This window comes from Ovis aries, chromosome 4 (assembly GCF_016772045.2).
Source record: "Ovis aries strain OAR_USU_Benz2616 breed Rambouillet chromosome 4, ARS-UI_Ramb_v3.0, whole genome shotgun sequence".
NCBI classification, from domain to species: Eukaryota; Metazoa; Chordata; class Mammalia; order Artiodactyla; family Bovidae; genus Ovis; species Ovis aries.
The window spans coordinates 24,790,165-24,814,693 of record NC_056057.1 but is presented as its reverse complement, the minus strand read 5'-3'; the positions used below and the strand labels follow the sequence as shown (position 1 = coordinate 24,814,693).

The 24,529-nt window shown below is 38.5% G+C and overlaps 1 protein-coding gene across 7 annotated transcripts in view; it reads left to right on the top strand.

Annotated features, from left to right (window-relative positions):
• The window catches only part of AGMO (alkylglycerol monooxygenase), a 504,195-nt gene that overhangs the window by 119,315 nt on the left and 360,351 nt on the right, over positions 1-24,529 (top strand). For all 7 annotated transcript variants that reach the window (XR_009600465.1, XM_060414948.1, XM_060414949.1 and 4 more), the window contains exon 4: positions 12,075-12,178. Coding sequence is in view for 6 of the 7 variants with exons in the window: in XM_060414948.1 (XP_060270931.1) it covers positions 12,075-12,178 (104 nt within the window). In the remaining variant the exon portion in view is untranslated. The remainder of the gene's footprint in view (positions 1-12,074; positions 12,179-24,529) is intronic.

The window sequence follows — 24,529 nt, the reverse complement described above, 5'->3', positions numbered from 1 at the left end:
GAGAATGATGAAGCTTACAAAAGTTTTTTTTTTTTTTTTAGCACAAACAGATTTATTTACTAACCAAAGAGATGACCCTAATTATATCAACACTTTGAAATAGTTTAATTGTTTGTGATAAAGATAATTGAACACAATAATGAAAAAAAAAAAAAAAACAACCCAGCAGTATGGAGATTTGCTCATTGAACTTAGCTTGTTCATCCTTGCAACTAATTTCTGTGCAAAATGATGATGGAATTTTTACTCTATTTTTTCATAGACCGGAATACAGGTAGCACTGTTTGTGACACATATCACTACTAATTTCCCATCTTTCAGTTTTCTTGTTATTGTGCTTTCCTTTCCATCTCATTCCTGATGTTGAACCAATGCGTCATCTGTAAAGCTACAGACAGTCTGAGTCTTTCTGCTATCAGCTGTGGTCTCTTCAAACTTCTCTCCCAGTTTACAGGAAAGCTGTGTTGTTTTCAAAGTGCTCTCAGTTTTTATGCTGAGGAAGTGTGTGCATAACAGGATATAGCAAGAATGAAGGCTGGCGTTTTAGGAATCAGTGAACTAAAATGGACTGGAATGGGTGAATTTTACTCAGACGACCATTATATCTACTACTGTGGGCACGAATTCCTCAGAAGAAATGGAATAGCCCTAATAATCAATGAAAGAATCTGAAATACAGTTCTTAGGTACAGTCTCAAAAAGAACAGACTAATCTCTGTTTCCAAGGCAAACCATTCAACAACACAGTAATCCAAGTCTATGCCACAACCAGTAATGCTGAAGAAGCTGAATTTGAACAGTTTTCTAAAGACCTAAAAGACCTTCTAGAACTAACACCTAAAAAAGATGTCCTTTTCGTTGTAGGGGACTGGAATGCAAAAGTAGGAAGTTAAGAGATACCTGGTTAACAAGTAAATTTGGCCTTGGAGTACAAAATGAAGTGGGTCAAAAACAAACAGAGTTTTGCCAAGAGAACACACCAGTCATAACAAATACCCTCTTCCAACAACACAAGAGAAGACTCTACACATGGACATCACCAGATGGTTAATACCAAAATCAGATTGATTATATTCTTTGCAGCCAAAGATGGAGAAGCTCTATACAGTCAGCAAAAACAAGACTGGGAGCTGACTGTGGCTCAGATCATGAACTCCTTATTGCCAAATTCGGACTTAAATTGAAGAAAGTGGGAAAACCACTAGACCATTCAGTTATGACCTAAATCAAATCCTTTATGATTATACAGTGGAAGTGACAAATAGATTCAAGGGATCAGATCTGATAGAGTGCCTGAGGAACTATGGATGGAGGTTTGTGACATTGTACAGGAGTCTGTGATCAAGACTATCCCCAAGAAAAAGAAATGAAAAAAGGCAAAATGGTTGTCTGAGGAGGCTTTACACGTCACTGAGAAAGGACGAGCAGTGAAAGGCAAAAGAGAAAAGAAGAGATATACCCATTTGAATGTAGAGTTCCAAAGCATAGCAAGGAGAGATAAGAAAGCCTTCCTCATTGATCAAAGTAAAGAAATAGAGGAAAACAATAGAATGGGAAAGACAAGAGGTTTCTTCAAGAAAATTAGCGATACCAAGGGAACATTTCGTGCAAAGATGGGCACAATAAAGGACAGAAAATGTATGGATGTAACAGAAGACAATATTAAGAAGAAGTGGCAAGAATACACATAAGCACTATACAAAAACGATCTCCGTGACCCAAATAACCACAAGGGTGTGATCACTCACCTAGAGCCAGACATCCTAGAATATGAAGTCAAGTGGGCCTTAGGAAGCATCACAAAGAAAAAAGCTAATGGAGGTGATGGAATTCCAGTTGAGCTACTTCAAATCCTAAAAGATGATGCTGTGAAAGTGCTGCACTCAATATGCCGGCAAATTTGGAAAACACAGCAGTGGCTACAGGACTGGAAAAGGTCAGTTTTTATTCCAATCCCAAAGAAAGGCAATGCCAAAGAATGCTCAGGCCACTACACAACTGTACTCATCTCACACGCTAGCGAAACAATGCTGAAAATTCTCCCAGCCAGGCTTCAACAGTATGTGAACCATGAACTTCCAGATGTTCAAGCTGGTTTTAGAAAAGGCAGAGGAACCAGAGATCAAATTGCCAACATCAAAAAAGCAAGAGAGTTTCCAGAGAAATATCTACTTCTTTATTGATTACGTCAAAGCCTTTGTATATGTGGATCACAAAAATACTGTGGAAAATTCTTAAAGAGATGGGAATACCAGACCACATTACCTGCCTCCTGAGAAACCTGTATGCAGGTCAGGAAGCAAAAGTTAGAACTGCACGTGAAACAACAGACTGGTTCCAAATAGGAAAAGGAGTACGTCAAGGCTGGATATTGTTACCCTGCTTATTTAAATTATATGCAGAATACATCATATGTAATGCCGGGCTGGATGAAGCACAAGCTGGAATCAAGATTGCTGGGGGAAATATCAATAACCTCAGATACACAGATGACACCATCCTTATGGCAGAAAGTGAAGAAGAACTAAAGAGCCTCTTGATGAAAGTGAAAGAGGAAAATTCAGCTTAAAGCTCAACATTCAGAAAACTAAGATCATGGCATCTGGTCCCATCACTTCATGGCAAATAGATGGGGAAACAGTGGAAACAATGACAGACTTTATTTTTGGGGGCTCCGAAATCACTGCAGATGGTGAGTGCAGCCATGGAATTAAAATACACTTGTTCCTTGGAAGAAAAGCTATGAACAGCCTAGACAGCATATTAAAAAACAGAGACATTACTTTTCCAATAATGTCCATCTAGTTAAAGCTGTGGTTTTCCTAGTAGTCATGTATGGATGTGAGAGTTGGAGTATAAAGAAAGCTTGAGCACCAAAGAATTGATGCTTTGAACTGTCGTGTTTGGAAGACTCTTGAGAGTCTCTTGGACTGCAGGGAGATCCAACCAGTCCATCCTAAAGGAAATCAGTCCTAAATATTCATTGGAAGGACTGATGCTGAAGTTGAAACTCCAATACTGTGGCCACCTAATGTGAAGAACTGACTCATTGGAAAAGACCCTGATGCTGGGAAAGATTGAAGGCAGGAGGAAAAGGGCACGACAGAGGATGAGATGGTTGGATGGCATCACTGACTCGATGGGCATGAGTTTGAGCAAGCTCCAAGAGTTGCTTGTGAACAGGGAAACCTGCATGCTGCAGTCCATGGGACTGCAAAGAGTGGGACACTATTGAGCAACTGAACTGAATATCAATCTCTATTCATTGAATGAATTTGAAATATCATCAGTTTTCTCATCAATTTGATTTGCTGCCATAAGAAATGAATGAAAGTGTGATGGTAAAATTGATGACATCACCATCAGTTCGTTGAGTAAAGAATAGAAAAATAAATGAGGATCTATTCATTGTTATGCATCTCCTTACATTTCCCATTTTGACTTCAGTTTGATAGTTTGAGTCTGTTACTATTACATTGATTACTTAGTTAACTTTTTAAGTTTTTGAAATCACTTATCAATCATGTTTATCTGTTGAGAAGAGATAGAACAAATTTTGAAGGGTTCACTTATACTCAGTATCTTCAAATTCAAAGTGACAGTTATCATTCAAAAATTGATAAGTTCAGTGCTTTATAGTGTTAGATTTACTGTAAAAAGCAAAAGGCAGTTGTGCTAATTCAAGAAGCTTAGCACCATCATTCAATAATGTGTTTTGAGCTCTGTTTGTCCTTTACTTCCTGGACATTACAAAATATATGTCAGCTGGGACCCAGAGAACACTTGGTCCCATTCACCTCCATTTCTGAAGGAGAAGGAAAAATCCAAGATGGGGGAGAATGCCCCAAATAAATCACTGCTGAGAGAGAGAAAATTTTAAAAAGCATTCTTTTCCTCTAATGTAAGTTTTTCCCTTTTCCTTTTCAATTTCATTTTTATTAGTTATAAAATAAAGAAATTGAACTAAGTAGCTTCATAAGGCTCCTTTTAGTTCAGTTCTCATGTTCCATGTTCTGCTACACAATATGCTAAATGTTCCACAAAGTGTTACTAACATGACTTTCTCGGTGCTAAACATCACTAACATATTACAAACAGGCCTAACATTTTTTCCTTAATAACTTGAAGGTTTTTCACATTATGAGTGAAGGCAGCATCATCACTCCCAGGGTGCCCCAAGACTTCTGGCCTGTCACTCCTGGAGATTAAATAGTTATCATATAGCTGTGAACATTCCTTGTAGCCCTGTGTTTATGGCTCAGATTAACCTAGAGAATTATTTCTGTCCACTTTATAGGTGACAAGATATGAGATAGGAGACTTATTTAGATATACTTTAGATGTGCAATGCATATAGAATCTATTAGCCTCTAGATTACAAGTTTATTCTGTTTGCAAATTTCTCATCATTCTGATAAGTTTCTTCAAAGTAATCTCTGTTCTTACATATACTAAAAGTATCTTTTAATAAAACTCTCAAGTATATAAATTGGGTTTCATCAAACTTAAAACACAGTGTTCTTCATAAGACACTTCATAAGGAGAAAATGTTTATGTACAGTATATATAAAGGAATCTCAAAACTCCATAATAAAAAAGCAACCCAATTAAACTGAAAGCACTAATATTGAATAGACCAAAAAGACATATCAGTGGCAAAAATGCACATGGAGAAGTAACTGTTGTCATTTGCCACTGCAGCAGTGTAGATTAAAATTTCAATGTGATAATATACACTTACTAGAATGTTATTAAATAAACATAAAATTAATAGTGCCAGTTCAGTTCAGTTCAGTCACTCAGTCATGTCCGACTCGTTGCGACCCCATGAATCACAGCATGCCAGGCCTCCCTGTCCATCACCAACTCCCAGAGTTCACTCAAACTCATTTGCATCGAGTCGGTGATGCCATCCAGCCATCTCATCTTCTGTCATCCCCTTTTCCTCCTGCCCCAATCCCTCCCAGCATCAGGGGCTTTTCCAATGAGTCACCACTTCACATGAGGTGGCCAAAGTATTGGAGTTTCAGCTTCAGCATCAATCCTTCCAAAGAACACCCAGGAGTGATCTCCTTTAGGATGGACTGGTTGGATCTCCTTGCAGTCCAAGGGACTCTCAAGAGTCTTCTCCAACAGCACAGTTCAAAAGCATCAATTCTTCGGCACTCAGCTTTCTTCACAGTCCAACTCTCACATCCATACACGACCACTGGAAAAACCATAGCCTTGGCTAGACAGACCTTTGTTGGCAAAGTAATATCTCTGCTTTTGAATATGCTATCTAGGTTGGTCATAACTTTCCTTCCAAGGAGTAAGCATCTTTTAATTTGATGGCTGCAATCACCATCTGCAGTGATTTTGGAGCCCCCAAAATAAAGTCTGACACTGTTTCCACTGTTTCCGCATCTAGTGTCGGGTGCCATCAGAAATGTGGAGGACCTTTAACTCTCATTTACTGCTGGTGATAATACAAAAAGGCACTGTCACTTGGAAAATAATTTTAATTTTGTTGACAACCTAATGTAAACGTCCCATACAGTTCAGTAATCTCACTCTTGAGTATGTACCAAAGTAAAATGAAACTATGTCCATCTGAAAAATATTCTGGAAAATTTATAGATGCTTCATTTGTAATTGCCAAATACTAGGAACATTTGAAATGTTCAACTACTAAGTGGATCAAAACAAAACAAAAACTGTGGCATATTGTACAAAGAGAATACTACTCAGCAAAAAAAGGGAACAAACTACTCATAAACACAGCAAAATGGAAGACTCTGTGATACATTATGCTAAGTGGAAGAAACCAAACTCAAAGGCCTAATACACAGTAATTCACTAATACGACATCCCTAGACAAGCAAAACTAGGGGAAAGAAGGGCTTTCCTGGTTGCTCAGTGGTAAAGTATCCTGCCAATACAGGTGTCACAGGCTCAATCCCTGGGTCAGGAAGATCCCCTGGAGCAGGAAATGGCAACCCACTCCAGTATTCTTGCCTGGAGAATCCCATGGACAGAGGAGCCTGGCAGGCTACAGCCAACGGGGTGTAAAAGAGTTCAACACGACTTAGCTAAACACCAACAACAAGTGAAAAAAAACTTGGACGCTATCAGAGGATGCTAGGGACAGAATATAAGATCAGGGAAAACAGACCAGTGTATTAATGGTCCGTTGCTTTGTAATATACCCATGGCTCGTCTTGCAGCTTCTGTTGGTCAGAAATCAGCAGGCAGCTTAGATGAGTGCTTCTGGTCCCCAGTCTTTCATGAGGTTGCAATTAAGTAATAAGCTAGTTCCTGGCTGCAATGTTATCTGAAGACTCAAATTGGAGAAGATCTACTTCCAAACTAACATACATGGTTTTGGCAAGATTCAGTTTCTCATGGAATTTGGGTTAAGGAGCTTAGTTCCTTGCTAGCTGGTTAACCCGAGGCCTTTCCTAGTTCCCTGTCGTAGGTGCTTCTCCAAAAGGCAGCTTGCAACATGGCAGCCGACTTTCCTCGGACAGATCATGTGATGTAAGAGAAAGCACCCAAGACGTCAGCCTCAGTCTTTTTATCACCTGATATCAGAAGTGACATCCCGTCACCTTTGCCAAAAGTATATTTAACAGAAGAGTATTAGTCACTTGTGTCTGACAGTGACATTAGTCAGTTGTGCCTGACACTTTTGGATCTCTCAGCTGTGTCCAACTCTTTGCGGCCCCATGAACCCACCAGGGTCCTCTGTCCATGGAATTTTCCAGGCGAGAATACTGGAGTGGGTAGCCATTCCATTCTCCAGGGGTCTTCCTGGCCCAGGGATTGAATCTGGGTCTTCTGCACTGCAGGCAGATTCTTTACCACTGAGCCACCAGGAAAGCCCTCCGTTTACTGGAAGGAAGTCAAATCCAACCACATTCAAGGGAAGAGTTTATACAGGGGGTTCAGTACCAGTAGACTAGAATCACTGGGGACCGCCTTAGAGACTGCCTCCTGTAGGAAGCCCTCTGGATCCCATGGATTCTTATTTCACACCCAGAACACATTAAACTCTCTCAAGTTCCCCAGGAATCTCATCATCTGAATCTGGGAGCCACGTTAGAGTTAGCCTGCCATACACAAAATGGAAGAGAGAACTTTGGGGTGATCATAACTATTCCATGTCTTTTGGAATAATAAAAACTATTCCATATCTTGATATTGACAGTGATTGCACAGTTGTATTTGTTTGGTAAAAACTCAGAACTAAATATCAAAAGGGATATATTTCATTGTAAGTAAGTTGGACTTTAATAAGAAAGAAACAAGATAGCAAACTCAAGAATATAACATACATATACACATATATTACATTAAATTTTGGCCAAATTGAATGAATAGTTAATGTATAAATAAAATATATGTAAAGAAATCTATATTTTGGCAGTGGAAAGTATTCATAGCATTATTATTTCTAATATCATTGAAAAGCCATAATAATATACCATAAGTTTTATAATCAATAATTTTCTTATAGAAAAAGAAAATTATTATTAATGACAACTTACATGAATTTTTCACTGAAAGAAGTTTATTGTGATCATATCAGTTTTTCTCTTTAACATTTGTTTTTCTTCCTTAGAACAGACAACTCATCATTTCAAATATTAGGAAAGATGAACATATTTGTAAATGCACTGTTAAATGTATCTTATTTACCAAAGTACTATTGGAACAATTTTCTAAAAATGTATTTTTAAAGCCACCCTTGAAAATAATTTACTTCCTGTATTTCTTGTTTTACCCAATTCTGAAAAGTAACAGAGGTAAGACAGTGGGATCCAGTTACTGTAACCTGTTTATACAGCTGTACTTCATTGAATGAAGGCTTGTGTTACACACAGTTTTTGATAGGAAGTCAATGCTTTTAAAACAACTATAGAGACAGGTCTTTAACCTCCACCCTGGTAGATTCTTTGTTCCACCATTTAGCTTCTGTGGAGGTTATAAGAAGGTCGTTCCAATACATATTATTGCCATCTAATCAAATCATCTACTTAGCTTATCTGCTTATGAACTTGAAGCATAGATACATTATGATGAATTTCTTACACAAATTCTGAAAGGTCCAGTGAAATAGTTTTGATTTGTCGTGAAGTTTCTTTGTGATACATTCTGAAATGTTCAATAATGTGTATGTTCTAAAGAGAAAATGGTGTTTAGATGTCTTCAAATGTTGAATCTATAAGAAGCTTTAAAAGATTTAGTATGTTCATTAGATTTATTATCTCTTAATAGTACTCCATACAACATCTGAAGATTTTGAATGTCATGGGATTCTTTGTACCTCTCTTATTCATAGTTATACAGGCTAATCAATAAACCACAGACTTAGGTTCTAGGTTATTTCAGGGATTATGCCCGGGAAGTTTAAGGTCATTATGGTGAAATACTTCTTATTTGTGTAGCAATAGTTTCCTTCATTACTTGAGTAGAAATATAGGGTCATTACTAGGAATGATTTGGAAAGTGTGGACCGATTAGAATCTACATTAGATATAAACTGATGTCCTGTGAAAATACTTGCCTCACTTGAAAATATATGAGTTGAATAGAAATGACTTCTGATAAGCCTGTCTATTCATAATCCTGTTCATAATTTCATTCTCACAGAATTAAATCTTTCTTATATTTCATTTGTTTACCAAAACTCTTTTTGCACATTTTATTTGGTAACTCCCTATATAGATTGTGTGGATCACAATAAACTGTGGAAAATCCTGAAAGAGATGGGAATACCAGACCACCTGACCTGCCTCTTGAGAAACCTGTATGCAGGTCAGGAAGCAACAGTTAGAACTGGACATGAAACAACAGACTGGTTCCAAATAGGAAAAGGAGTCCATCAAGGCTGTATATTGTCACCCTGCTTATTTAACTTATATGTAGAGTACGTCATGAAAAACGCTGGGCTGGATGAAGCACAAGCTGGAATCAAGATTGCTGGGAGTAATGTCAATAACCTCAGATATGCAGATGACACCATCCTTATGGCAGAAAGTGAAAAAGAACTAAAGAGTCTCTTGATGAAAGTGAAAGAGGAGAGTGAAAAAGTTGGCTTAAAGCTCAACATTCATAAAACTAAGATCATGGCACCCGGTCCCATCACTTCATGGCAAATAGATGGGGAAACAGTGGAAATAGTGGCTGACTTTATTTTTTGAGGTTCCAAAATCACTGCAGATGGTGATTGCAGTCATAGGTAGACTACAGTCCATGGGGTCACAAAGAGTCGGACACCACTGAGTGACTTCACTTTCACTTTACCCCTTGGAAGGAAAGTTATGACCAACCTAGACAGCATATTAAAAAGCAGAGACATTACTTTGTCAACAAAGGTCCGTCTAGTCAAGGCTATGGTTTTCCAGTGGTCATGTATGGATATGAGAGTTGGACTATAAAGAAAGCTGAGTGCTGAAGAATTGATGCTTTTGAACTGTGTTGTTGGAGAAGACTCTTGAGAGTCCCTTGGACTGCAAGTAGATCCAACCAGCCCATCCTAAATGAAATAAGTCCTGATTATTCATTGGAAGGACTGATTTTAAAGCTGAAACTCCAATACTTTGGCCACCTGATGCAAAGAACTGACTCATTTGAAAAGACCCTGATGCTGGGAAAGATTGAGGGCAGGAGGAGAAGGGATGACAGAGGATGAGATGGTTGGATGGCATCACTGACTCAATGGGCATGAGTCTGAGTAAACTCTGGGAGTTGGTGATATACAGGGAGGCCTGGCATGCTGTGCCAGGGTTCATGGGGTCGCAAAGAGTCGGACACAACTGAGCGACTGAACTAAACTATATAGATTGTGGCTTCCCTGATAGCTCAGTTGGTAAAGAATCCGCCTGCAGTGCAGGAGACCCCATTTCTATCCCTGAGTTGGGAAGATCTCCTGAGAAGGGAAAGTCTACCCACTCCAGTATTCTGGCCTGGAGAATTCCGTGTACTGTATAGTCCATGGGGTCATAGAGACAACTGAGCCACTTTCACTTTATATAGATTGCTCACAGAGCTTTCATTTGCTAAATGAAAGCTTTTTCTTGGCTAAGAAAAGCCCACAAAGATTGACTATATTTATGTCTCTCTCTCCATATATCCATGTTTTTCATTAAAACTCTTTAACAAATTATTCTGTCATGTGCTATGTATTTTAACGTGTGTGTGTGTCCATGCTAAGCTGCTTCAGTCTTATTAAACTCTTTGTGACCCTATGGACCATAGCCCACCAGGCTTCTCTGTCCATGGGATTCTCCAGGCAAGAATACTTGAGTGGGTTGCTATGCCCTACCCCAGGGGATATTCCTGACCTAGGGATCTAACCCTAGGTCTGTAGAGGTTATAAAAAGGTTGTCCCAATACATATTATTATGCATCTCCATGTCTCCAGCATTAGCAGATGGGTTCTTTATAACTCTGATTATGTGGCGTTTGCAGACTAATAACTCAGTATTTCTACTTTTCAGTTCAGTTCAGTCTCTCAGTTGTGTCCGACTCTTTGCGACCCCATGAATCGCAGCACACCAGGCCTTCCTGTCCATCACCAACTCCTGGAGTCCACCCAAACCCATGTCCATTGAGTCGGTGATGCCATCCAACCATTTCATCTTCTGTTGTCCTCTTCTCCTGCCCTCAATCTTTCCCAGCATCAGGGTCTTTTCAAATGAGTCAGTTCTTCGCATCAGGTGGCCAAAGTATTGGAGTTTCAGCTTCAGCAACAGTCCTTCCAGTGAATATTCAAAACTGATTTTCTTCAGGATGGACTGGCAGGATGGAGGTCCCTTGGATCTCCTTGCAGTCCAAGGGACTTTCAAGTGTCTTCTCCAACACCACGGCTCAAAAGAATCAGTTCTTCAGCACTCAGCTTTCTTCACAGTCCAACTCTCACATCCATACATGACCACTGGAAAAACCATAGCCTTGACTAGACGGACCTTTGTTGACAAAGCAACGTCTCTGCTTTTTAATATGCTGTCTAGGTTGGTCATAACTTTCCACTCTTAGGTTCACTGTTAAGTTCCCATGCCTCCAAACCTTTTTTTTTTTTTTTTAACTTTCAATGTATGCTGGCAGGGATAACTATTGTGTTGTATTCTATCTTCTATATTTGTAGCAAAGGACAAAATTTAAATTATTTAACTAAGAACATACTTTCTTCTAATAATATAAAATATATGGAATTTTGATATATAATTCTGGTAGAAAATGAAATAATGAGGACAAAATGAAAAATATGGGCTTGTTTTTTAAATTCTATACATTTAGATGGTCTTTAGAGAGGCATATTGCTGCAGAAAAAACAAACAACTATCTTTCGGATTTATATGAATTTCAAGACAGTATGAGGGCAATTTGAGTAATGGTTAATGAAAATTAAATGTTTGCATTTTCTTTTTTTGAGGATAAACAGAAGTTATGTGGGACAGTTTTAGAAATGGTAAAGTGTTTGGTGAGATATGGGAAGAAATATATGTAACTATTAGTTACTAATATATATAGCTATAAATGAAACTGAAACGTTAAATCTTAGGGCCAAATATTATTCTCCATTGTCTCTTACTCCAATAGACAGATTTTGAAATTTATTACAAAGCCATTAGGGAAGAATATGGTATAATATTTCATTTTTAAATTTATATACCATTTCTCCCATCAGAGTATTTTTCTTTAATTAGAAATATGTTATCACATGCTGAAAAATCATCACAGTGCATTGACTGTTTTGTTTGAACATTACAAGTTAGCTTTTATGATCTGTTATATTGTAATATGTTAGCAAAGTGTAAATTTTGGAAGTCATTTCAGTTTGCTGGAGGCATTTAATTATATCGTATACACTATACATATTTATTGGCTATGTTTCAGTTTTGTTTATAATTTATTTCCTCTCTGCTTCCAAAAATGATTCAAGGCAGCTTATTTTAATTATATTGGTCTGCTTTTCCAGAGATATTCCAGACTTTTCTTTCTCATTCAATAGAGCAGCATACGCAACTGAGAATGGAAGTTGCTTTGTTCTTATTCTCATGGCTCATTTCAAATTATGTGTTTTGCAGAGGTTAACATTATGTGGGCTGGTCACCAAACACACCACAGTTCTGAAGGCTATAACTTATCCACAGCACTGAGACAATCCGTCCTCCAAATTTACACTTCCTGGGTAAGTTTACAAAACTGAATTTATGTGATAATATAATTTCATTCAGTCACAGCTGTTCCTATTTCTTATTATGAGTAAGTGAATGGAAGGTGTTTTGCTAAAACACTTCTTTCTCCTCTATAAGGCCAGAGACTGAAGTGTTTCTTTCTCTTCTGTTAAGCCAGACACATAAGAAGCAAGTGGTATTGTCCAAAGGTACTCTTTTTTTTGACAGCCCAAAACTCACTCTGAGGTGTTTGGAAAGGTGAGAAAGTGTCTGGCTAATCCTTATTTACTGACAACAAAGAAGCTAATAGCAATAGCACTAATTAGTAACAATTAGTAATAGAGTACTCTTGCCTGGAGAATCCCATGGACAGAGGAGCCTGGTGGGCTTCAGTCCATGGGGTCGCAAAGAGTTGGACATGACTGAGCGACTTCACTTTCACTTTTCACTTTCATGCATTGGAGAAGGAAATGGCAACCCACTCCAGTGTTCTTGCCTGGAGAATCCCAGGGACGGGGGAGCCTGATGGATGCTGTCTATGGGGTCGCACAGAGTTGGACACGACTGAAGCGACTTAGCAGCAGCAGCAGCAGCAGTAATAGAATACTAGTAGCTCCAGAAAGATGAAGCAACTGGGCCAAAGTGGAAACAACACTCAGTTGTGGATGTTTCTGGTGGTGAAAGTAAAATCCAATACTGTAAAGAACAATACTGCATAGGAACCTGGAATGTTAGGTCCGTGAATCAAGGTAAATTGGTAGTGGTCAAGAAGGAGATGAAAAGAGTGAACATTGACATCTTAGGAATCACTGAACTAAAATGAATGGGAATGGGCAAATTTAATTCAAATAACCATTATATCTACTAATGTGGGCAAGAATCCCTTAGAAGAAATGGAGTAGCCCTAATGGGAGACAAAAGAGTTCAAAATGCAGTACTTAGGTGCAATCTTGAAAACAACAGAATGATCTTGGTTCATTTCCAAGGCTGACCATTCAACAACACAATAATCTATCTATGCCCCAACCACTGATGGTAAAAAAGCTGAAGTTGACTAGTTCTATGAAGACCTATAAGACCTTCTAGATCTAATACCAAAAAATATGTCCTTTTCATCATAGGGGATTGGAATGCAAAAGTAGGAAGACAAGATACTTGGAGTAACAGGCAAGTTTGGCCTTGGAGTACAAAATGAAGCAGGGAAAATGCTAACAGAGTTTTGCCAAGAGAACCCGCTGGTCATAGCAAACACCCTTGTCCAACAACAAAAGAGACAACTGTATACATGGACATCATCAGATGGTCAATACTGAAATCAAACTGATTATATTCTTTGCAGCTGAAGCTGGAGAAGCTCTATACAGTCAGCAGAAACAAGACTTGGAGCCGACTATGGCTCAGATCATGAGCTGCTGCTGCTAACTGCTGCTAAGTCACTCCAGTCATGTCCAACTCTGTGTGACCCCAGAGACGGCATCCCATCAGGCTCCCCCATCCCTGGGATTCTCCAGGCAAGAACACTGGAATGGGCTGCCATTTCCTTCTCCAATGCATGAAAGTGAAAAGTGAAAGGGAAGTCGCTCAGTCGTGTCCAACTCTTAGCGACCCCATGGACTGCAGCCTACCAGGCTCCTCTGTCCATGGGGTTTTCCAGGCAAGAGTACTGGAGTGGGGTGCCATTGCCTTCTCCGCAGATCATGAGCTCCTTATTGCAAAATTCAGAATTAAATTGAAGAAAGTGGGGAAAACCACTAGACCATTCAGGTATGACCTAAATCAAATCCCTCTTGATTATACAGTGGAGTTGATGAATAGATTCAAGAGTTTAGATCTGGTAGACAGAATGCCTGAAAAACTATGGAAGAGGTTCATAATGTTGTACATGAGTCAGTGACCAAAACCTTTCCACAGGAAAAGAAATGCAGGAAAACAAAGTGGTTGTTTGAGGAGGCTTTACATATAGCTGAGAAGAGAAGAGAAGCAAAAAGTAAGGGAGAAAAGGAGAGATATATCCAACAGAATGCAGAGTTATAGAGAACAGCAAGGGGAGATAAGAAGGCCTTTTAAAATGAACAATGCAAAGAAATAGAGGAAAACAATAGAATGGGAAAGACTAGAGATTTCTACAAGAAAAATGGAGATATCAAGGGGACATTTCATATAAGGATGGGCACAATAAGGGACATAAATAGTAAGGAACTAACAGAAGCAGAAGAGATTAAGAACAGGTGGTAAGAATACACAGAAGAACTATACCAAAAAGGTCTTAATGACCAGGATAACCATGATGGTGTGGTCACTCATCTAGAGCCAGATACCCTGGAGTGTGAAGTCAAGTGGACTTTAGAAAGCATCATTACGAACAAAGTTAGTGGAGGTGATGGAATTCCAGTGGAGCTATTTCAAATCCTTGAGGATGATGTTAGAGTGCTGCACTCAATATGCCAATATGCCAGCAAATTTGGAAAACTCAGCAGAGGCCACAGGATTGGAACAGGTCAGTTTTCATTCCCATCCCAAAGAAGGGCAATGCCACAGAATGTTCAAACTATAGTACAATTGTGCTCATTTCACATCCTAGTAAAGTTATGCTCAAAATCCTTCAAGCTAGGCTTTCAGCTGTATGTGAACCAAAAAATTCCAGATGTTCAACCTCAATTTAGAAAAGGCAGAGGAGCCAGAGATCAAATTGCCAGCATTCACTGAATCATAGAGAAAGCAAGGGGATTCCAGAAAAAATCTGCTTTTACATGAAAGCCTTTGACATAGTGGATCACAACAATTAGTGGGAAATTCTTAAGGAGAAGGAAATACCAGACCACTCTCCCTATCTCCTGAGAAACCTGCATGCAGATCAAAAAGGAACAGTTAAACCCTTGCATGAAACACCTGACTGATTTAAACTTTGGAAAGGAATATGACAAGGTTGTATATTGTCTTCCTGTTTATTTAACTTGTATGCCGAGTACATCTGACAAAAGGCAGGGCTGGATGAATTACAAGCTGGATGAAGATTGCTGGGAGAAATATCACCAACCGCAGATATACAGATGATACCACTCTAATAGCAGAAAATGAAGAGGAACTAAAAAGCCTCTTGATGAGGGTAAAAGACAAGAGTGAAATAGCTGGCCTAAAACTCAACATTGAAAAAACTAAGATTATAGCATCCTGTCCCATCACTTCATGAGAAATAGATGGGGCAAAAGTGGAAGTAATAAGAGATTTTCTTTTCTTGGGCTCCAAAATCACTATGGACAATGACTGAAGCCATGAAATTAAAAGATGCTTGCTCCTTATAAGGGAAGCTATGACAAACCTAGGCAGCATATTAAAAAGAGAGACATCACTTTACCAACAAAGGTCCATAGTTTTTCCAGCATGTATGGATGTGAGAGTTGGATCATAAAGAAGACTGAGCACCATAGAACTGACTCTTTTGAATTGTGATGCTGGAGAAGACTCTTAGTCCCTTAGACTGCAAGAAGATCAAACCAGTTAATCCTAAAAATGAAGTCGCTCAGTCATGTCTGACTCTTTGCAACCCCGTGGACTATAGTCTACCAGGCTCCTCTGTCCATGGGATTTTCCAAGCAAGAATACTGGAATGGGTTGCCATTTCCTTCTCCAGGAGATCTTCCCAACCCAGGGATTGAACCCCGGTCTCCCACATTGTAGGAAGATGCTTTACTGTCTGAGTCACCAGGGAAGTCTAGTTAATCCTAAAGGAAATCAATATTGGAAGGACTGATGCTGAAGCTGAAACTCCAATATTTTGGCCACCTGATGTAAATAGCCAGCTCATTGGAAAAGACCCTGATGCTGGGAAAGATTGAGAGCAGGAGAAGAAGAGGGCAACAGAGGATGACATGGTTGGATGGAATCACCAACTCAATGGACATGAATTTGAGCAAGCTCCAGGAGTTGGTGATGGATAGGGAAGCCTGGTGTGCTCCAGTCCACAGGGTCACAGGGAGTCTTACATGATTTAGCAATTGAACAACAACAAGAACAAGGAGCATGATATACTGACAGTGTATCTCAATTCAAATATATGCAAAGATTTCATTAGAAATTAAAAAAAAAAGTTGTTAAAAAAACCAATTCCCAATTCTGCATGCTGAAATAAAATCCAAGTAAATCTTTTGCTTTTTATTTACATATTAGGGCGGTTAGTATAATGCTCAACAGAAAATTTGGCTCCATAATATTTTAAAACAAGGAAATGACAAGACTAATGAATATCAGAAATTGCCTCTAGTTCTAAGGTTCTTTTGAGTCTTTGGACAAACCTGATCTACCTACTATCAGACATCTGTGATTCTCTCTTCAACTCTTGCATTAATAGCTGTCTAAAATACTGCTACTAAAATGCACCTTGAGCTGGAATGTCAAAATTATCAATGTACAAGGGTATTCATCAATAGCTTTTACTAACTATAAATTATAATGATCTAATATTTGTATGGTTCTCGATAGCTTGCATGATATACACCATTTATTGAATATTTTCCATGTGCCAGGCAATCTTCTAAGACCTCTTTACATATTAATTTGTTTGATCTTTCTGGCACAGGTACTGTTATAGCTCTCATTTCAAAATTATAGCTGACTCCACAGTTCAGTAACAAAACTAGTAAAGGGTGGGGTAGAATTTGAACTCATTCACCCTGGCTGCAATGATCTTAACCTCTACACTGAATCCTCTTCTGTGTGCCTTTGTATTGCCTTTCACTTTGGTCATCTCCTTTGATCCTCACAAATAAACCCCATGCTATACTAGATCAAGTATTACTATTATCAAGACCTTTAGATCAGTGAGGTTAATTACACAGCTAGTAAGTGACAAAGCCCCATATTTGTAATCAGATGCCTCACATAGTCCGTAGAAAGATAAACTGGCATGTGTTCTGACCCAGACAGATGCATAGGCCATACAAATGGATAAGCCAATGATGGTACTAATACATGTGCTGAAATGGATATTGAAAGAAATCAACCCCCACCTCCCCACAGCAGTGCACCTATGTTATAACCTATAATTTCTTAAGCCTGTTGTCACCAAGTACCACAAACAGGGTGATTTAGAGCAGCAGAATTTTATTGTTCCACCATTCTGGAGGCCAGAAGTTTGAAACCAGTGTTGGCAGGGTCAGCTCCTAGGGGAGAGGCTGTTCCAGTCCTTTCTCCTAGGTTCCCCAATCTTGGGGAAATCATGGGGGTCCAATTTCAAATGGGGGGTCTTCCTGCATCTGGGTTCAAACTTTTTTTAATAAAGACACAAGTCATACTTGCAATGGCACACCACTCCAGTACTCTTGCCTGGAAAATCCCATGGGTGGAGGAGCCTGGTAGGCTGCAGTCCATGGGGTCATGAAGAGTCGGACACGACTGAGCAACTTCACCTTCACTTTTCACTTTCATGCATTGGAGAAGGAAATGGCCACCCACAGCAGTGTTCTTGCCTGGAGAATCCCAGGGACTGGGGAGCCTGGTTGGCTACCGTCTATGGGGTCGCACAGAGTCGGACACAACTGAAGCGACTTAGCAGCAGCAGCAGAAGCAGTCATACTCGATTAGGAGCTCACCCTACTCCATTATGAGAACCTCTTAACTGATCACATCTGCAGTGATCCTATTTCCAAATAAGGTCACATACTGAGGTATTTAGGGAATAAGATTTCAACACATGGACTTTAGAGAGAAATGATTCCATCTATAGCACAGCTCTAAGCAATATAGATGAAAAAGATAGATAGGTATTTCCCCTCTCATATCTTCTATAGCTTGTTCTGGAACTCTAGATGGTTAAATGTAGAAGAAAATGCTCTCTCTTACACAGCTGTATATAGCTCAAGTTGTTCAGGGCTTCAGTGAATGGAGGAAAGGACAGGCCTTTGACTATGGAGGGAAATAGTGTCCACCCTCCCTTCTTAGGGAATAGCTGCATTAATGCAAACTTCTATTAACCTGTACAAAATAGGCTGAACATATGACTGATTAAAATAATAACCTCAAAGATATTTATTCTCTCCGATGTATATCTTACTCTGTACATAATGATAACTCAAACCTCTAGTATTTGCATTTTGGAGGAGAAAGTCTCCAAGAAATGATGTAGCTGTGCTGGAAGTTGCTCAAGGGAAATATGTTGTTAGTGAGTTAATTACCTGAGCAATTGTCAGAGGAAAATTTTTATCTGAGCATCATAGATTTCATAAGTAGAAAAAACCTGCTGCTGCTGCTGCTAAGTCGCTTCAGTTGTGTCTGACTCTGTGCGACCCCATAGACAGCAGCCCACCAGGCTCCCCCGTCCCTGGGATTCTCCAGGCAAGAACACCGGAGTGGGTTGCCATTTCCTTCTCCAATGCATGAAAGTGAAAAGTGAAAGTGAAGTCACTCAGTCATGTCCGACTCTTGGTGACCCCATGGACTGCAGCCTACCAGGCTCCTCCATCATGGGGTTTTCCAGGCAAGAGTACTGGAGTGGGGTGCCACTGCCTTCTCCAAGAAAAAACCTGGGAGATATATACTTAAATCATCCATTTAAATATATTATATTTAAACATATTACATATATTTAAATAATCTATTTTTTATAGCCTCAAAATAAATCTCAGGGGAGCCCACTGAGATATCATACACTATCATACAATATTGAACACTGTCATTTGGAATTTGAATTCAGGCATCTAACTCCCATCTTTAACCTGGCTTAGCTTGTGTCCTTTCCCCTATTAAGGTAAAACATCCAAAAATACAGATTATTGAAAATCTAAGTGAAATGTAGGTTCACATTTATTTATTGCCAGACTATATTCCCTTTATAACCTCATATCACTTTGCCACAGACACAGAAAATATGCTGAATAAATAAACTAGCCTTGGGAATGCATCACAAGTTGCCAATCTGGGGTGGAGATGGGGAGAAGAAAGGATGTGCAGTATGAGACATGAAAGGAAGGGATTGTAAATCAGCCTGGATTCTTGGTTAATATTTGTAGGTGTGTTTGAAGATAGATAGTCTGTGACTGTTGTCACTCTACCATAGGTCTTTCTACACATTAAAATCAAAAAGAGGTGTCAGCTCTCTTCACTTTCTTTGAGTCTTTTGTAGGATTGTCTTCATTGACACAGCTGCATAAGGCATATAATTTGGTAGTTACTAAGGTAACAAAGTATTTTAGAGCCCATAATAAACTGATTTGTGAAGTGAAAGGCAAGATTAAGCTCAGAGTATTTTCTTTCATATTACTATGAAAATTAGGGTGGTAGGCCTGTCATTTAAAGTAGTTTAAGATGAGAATTGAAAATTCAAGAATTTATAACATACTTTTTGCATTTTTAAAACCCAGTTTTGGCTAATTTAACATTACTCATCCCCAAAGAGCTACAATTAGTGGAGTACCATTCCCTCCCTCAAATTATTGATTCATTTTTTATTGAAGTATAAAACAATAGAATATGTTACAAGTATACAAAATAGTGATTTACAATTGTAAAAGTTATAATCAATTTATAGTTGTTGTAAAATATCGGCTTTATTTCCTGTATTGTAGAATATATCTGTGTAGTTTATTTTGTACATTATAGTTTATACCCCTTAGTCCCCTATCCCTATGTTACCCCTTCTGCAGTTTAAGTGAGGCTTATTTATTATGTAATTAAATATATGGTTTTACTTGCTATTCAGTCTTTTATTATATGTCTTAATATAATGCATTTAATATGATAGTCTCTTCACTTTGCAAATAGTAAAATCTGTCTAGACTCATGAATATTGTGTAATATATACTAAGGTCAGGATTAACATCTCATTTTATTCCCACTTTATAAATAAAATAATCTGAAAGCTACAGCTTTATATTGAAAACTTAGCTTTAGAAGTGCTCAAAAAATAAAAGAATGGCATCAGTCAGGGGGATACAGGAGCCAACTTGAAGGAGCTCCCATTGGCCATAATGCAAAACAATTTAATATGTAACATTGTATGAAGTCATAATCCAAAGTATAAAATGAATACATTTGAAATCAGTCTGCACTGACATGTGAAAATGAAGGTGACTGTTGCTCAGTTGTATTTGACTTTTTATGACCCCATGGACTGTAGCCCACCAGGCTCCTCTGTTCATGGGATTCTCCAGGCAAGAATACTGGAGTGGGTTGCCATGCTCTCCTCCAGGGGATCTTCCCAACTCAGAAGCAAACCTGTGTCTCCTGCATTGTAGGCAGATTCTTTACCATCTGAGCCACCAGGGAAGCCCCTGTATTTCAAATACATTTGAAATCAGTCCACAATGACATAGATCAATGATTGAATACATAAATAAATAGTAGCAAACAAACAGAAAATGAAATACCCTAAAGAATTTGAAATGATATCTGTAGATAATGCCCCCTTCCAAGAAACTGGGATTAATGCCCAATTTATCCCTTTTACCCTTGGCCTTCACTCTATTTATATATTTAATTTTTATGCTATGGTGTACAGCCTGTGGGATCGTAGTTCCACAACCAGGGATGGAAACTGTCCCCGCTGCAGTGGGAGTACAGAGTCTTAATCAGTGGATCAACCGGGAAGTCCCTGGGCTCTACTTTAAAAACACCTTTACAAAGAATAGAGTATGGAAAGGGGACAAAATCTGGGTTGGGAATTTAACTTTACAGTGAAGAAACTTACCAATCAATAAATCAAAGATCAATGTTAACATCAGCAGTGACATCTTAGTAGCAGGTACCATTTGATAAGATGTGATAAAAAATACATGCTGGTACCCTATGACAAGATGCATGGGAATGAGTATTTACCCCCATGGTCTCTGTCACCAAAACCCATAACCCCGGTCTAACCATAAGAAAAGACACGTGTCAATCTCAAATTGAGTGACATTCTACAAAAATACCTAGCCAAGATTTGAAAGTGTAAAGAATGTCTGAGAAACAATCACAGATCAGAGGCGGCTATAAGATAAAAACTAAATGTAATATTTTATCTTAGATGGATCCTAAAGTAGAAAAAGCATGTTAATGGGGAAAAAACAGAACTAGTGAAGCTTAAATAAGGTGTGGAGTTTAGTTAGAAGTAATGAATGGCTGTCAATTCCTTAATTGTTTTGATGCAGTTTAGTAATATATTAACAATAGAGAGATTGGGGTGAGAATATGTGGCAACTTGCTATCTTTGCAACCCTTTTGCAAGTATAAAACTATTATAAAACAAATAATTTATAAAAAGATAGAACCACATTTCCATACCTACATTTTCAAACTCAGGGCCATGATAAATCATATCCTGACTCAAGAAAAAAGCAATGTACACCTAGTCATTACCAATAGACGTTGATTCCTAAGACCCCCTAGAATATCATGAAGAGCACTGATTCAGCCATGCTATTTTATTTTATTTTAATTGGAAGTTAATTACTTTACAATATTGAGGTGGTTTTTGCTATACATTCACATGAATCAGCCATGGGTGTACATGCATTCAGCATCCTGACCTTCCCTCCTATCTTCTTCCCAATCCATCCCTCAAGGTCAGCTCAGTACACTAGCCCTGAGCACCCTGCCTCATGCATCGAACCTGGACTGGCAATCTATTTCACATGTGATAATATTCATGTGTCAATGCTATTCTCTCAAGTCATCCCACCTCGCCTTCTCCCACAGAGTCCAACAGTCTGTTCTTTACGTCTGTGTCTCTTTTGCTGTCTCGCATATAGGGTCATCATTACCATCTTTCTAAATTCCATATATATATACATTAATATACTGTATTGGTGTTTTTCTTTCTGACTTACTTCGCTCTGTATAATAGGCTCCAGCTTCATCCACCTCATTAGAACTGCTTCAAATGCATTCTTTTTAATAGCTGAGTAATATTCCATTGTGTATATGTACCACAGCTTTCTTATCCATTCATCTGCTGATGGACATCTAGGTTGCTTCCATGTCCTGGCTATTGTAAACAGTGCTGCGATGAACACTGGGGTACACATGTCTCTTTCAGTTCTGGTTTCCTCGGTGTATATGCCCAGCAGTGGGATTGCTGGGTCGTAAGGCAGTTCTATTTGCCACTGTTCTCCACACTGTTCTCCATAGTGGCTGTACTAGTTTGCATTCCCACCAACAGCGTAAGAGGGTTCCCTTTTCTCTGCACCCTCTCCAGCATTTATTGTAGACTTTTGGATCACAGCCATTCTGACCAGTGTGAGATGGTACCTCATTGTGGTTTTGATTTGCATTTCTCTGATAATGAGTGATGTTGAACATCTTTTCATGTGTTTGTTAGCCATCTGTATGCCTTCTTTGGAGAAGTGTCTGTCTAGTTCTTTGGCCCATTTTTTGACTGAGTCGCATGTTTTTCTGGAATTGAGCTGCAGGAGTTGCTTGTATATTTTTGAGATTAATTCTTTGTCCTTTGCTTCATTTGCTGTTATTTTCTCCCATTCTGAAGGCTGTCTTTTCACCTTGCTTATAGTTTCCTTTGTTGTGCAAAAGCTTTTACTTAGGTCCTACTTGTTTATTTTTGCTTTTATTTCCATTACTCTGGGAGGTGGATCATAGAGAATCCTGCTACGATTTATGTCAGAGAGTGTTTTGCCTATGTTTTCCTCTAGGAGTTTTATTGTTTCTTGTCTTACATTTAAATCTTTAATCCATTTTGAGTTTATTTTTGTTTATGCTGTTAGAAAGTGTTCTAGTTTCATCCTTTTACAAGTGGTTGACCAGTTTTCCCAGCACCACTTGTTAAAGAGATTGTCTTTTCTCCATTGTATATTCTTGCCTCCTTTGTCAAAGATAAGGTGTCCATAGGTGTGTGGATTTATCTCTGGGCTTTCTATTTTGTTCCATTGATTTACGTTTCTGTCTTTGTGCCAGTACCATACTGTCTTGATGACTGTTGCTTGATGTTGTATAGCCTGAACTCAGGCGGTTTGATTCCTCCAGTTCCATTCTTCTTCCTCCAGATTGCTTTGGCTATTCGAGGTTTTTTGTAATTCCATAAAATTGTGAAATTATTTGTTCTAATTCTCTGAAAAATACCATTAGTAGCTTGATAGGGATTACATTAAATCTATGGATTGCTTTGGGTAGTATACTCATTTTCACTGCTGATTCTTCCGATCCATGAACATGCTATCTTTCTCCATCTATTGTGTCGTCTTTTATTTCTTTCAGCAGTGTTTTATAGTTTTCTATATATAGGTCTTTTTATTTAGGTAGATTTATTCCTAAGTATTTTATTCTTTTCGTTGCAATGGTGAATGGAATTGTTTCCTTAATTTCTCTTTCTGTTTTCTCATTGTTAGTATATAGGAATGCAAGAGATTTCTGTGTTAATTTTATATCCTGCAACTTTACTGTATTCATTGATTAGCTCTAGTAATTTTCTGGTGAAGTCTTTAGGGTTTTCTATGTAGAGGATCATGTTGTCTGCAAACAGATTTTTACTTCTTCTTTTCCAATCTGGATTCCTTTTATTTCTGTGTTCTGATTGCTGTGGCCAAAACTTTTGAAACTATGTTAAACAGTAGTGGTGAGAGTGGGCACCTTTGTCTTATTCCTGACTTTAGGGGAAATATTTTCAGTCTTTCACCATTGAGGATAATGTTTGTTGTGGGTTTATCATATATGGCTTTTATTATGTTGAGGTATGTTCCTTCTATGCCTGCTTTCTGGAGGGTTTTTATCATAAATGGATGTTGAATTTTGTCAAAGGCTTTCTCTGCGTCTATTGAGATAATCATATGGTCTTTATCTTTCAATTTGCTAATGTGGTGTATTATGTTGATTGATTTGCAGATATTGAAGAATCCTTGCATCCCTGGGATAAAGCCTACTTGGTCATGATGTATGATCTTTTTAATATGTTGTTGGATTCTGTTTGCTAGAATTTTGTTGAGGATTTTTGCATCTATGTTCATCAGTGATACTGGCCTGTAGTTTTCTTGTTTTGTGGCATCTTTGCAGGTTTTGGTATTGGTGTGATGGTGGCCTCATAGAATGAGTTTGGAAGTTTACCTTCCTCTGCAACTTTCTGGAAGAGTTTGAGTAGGATAGGTATTAGCTCTTCTCTAAATTTTTGGTAGAATTCACCTGTGAATCCATCTGGTCCTGGGCTTTTGTTTGTTGGAAGATTTCTGATTATGGTTTCAATTTCTGTGCTTGTGATGGGTCTGTTAAGATTTTCTATTTCTTCTTGGATCAATTTCAGAAAGTTGTACTTTTCTAAGAATTTGCCCATCTCTTCCAAGTTGTCCATTTTATTGGGATATAGTTGCTGATAGTAGTCCCTTATGATCCTTTGTATTTCTGTGTTGTCTGTTGTGATTTCTCCATTTTCATTTCTAATTTTGTTGATT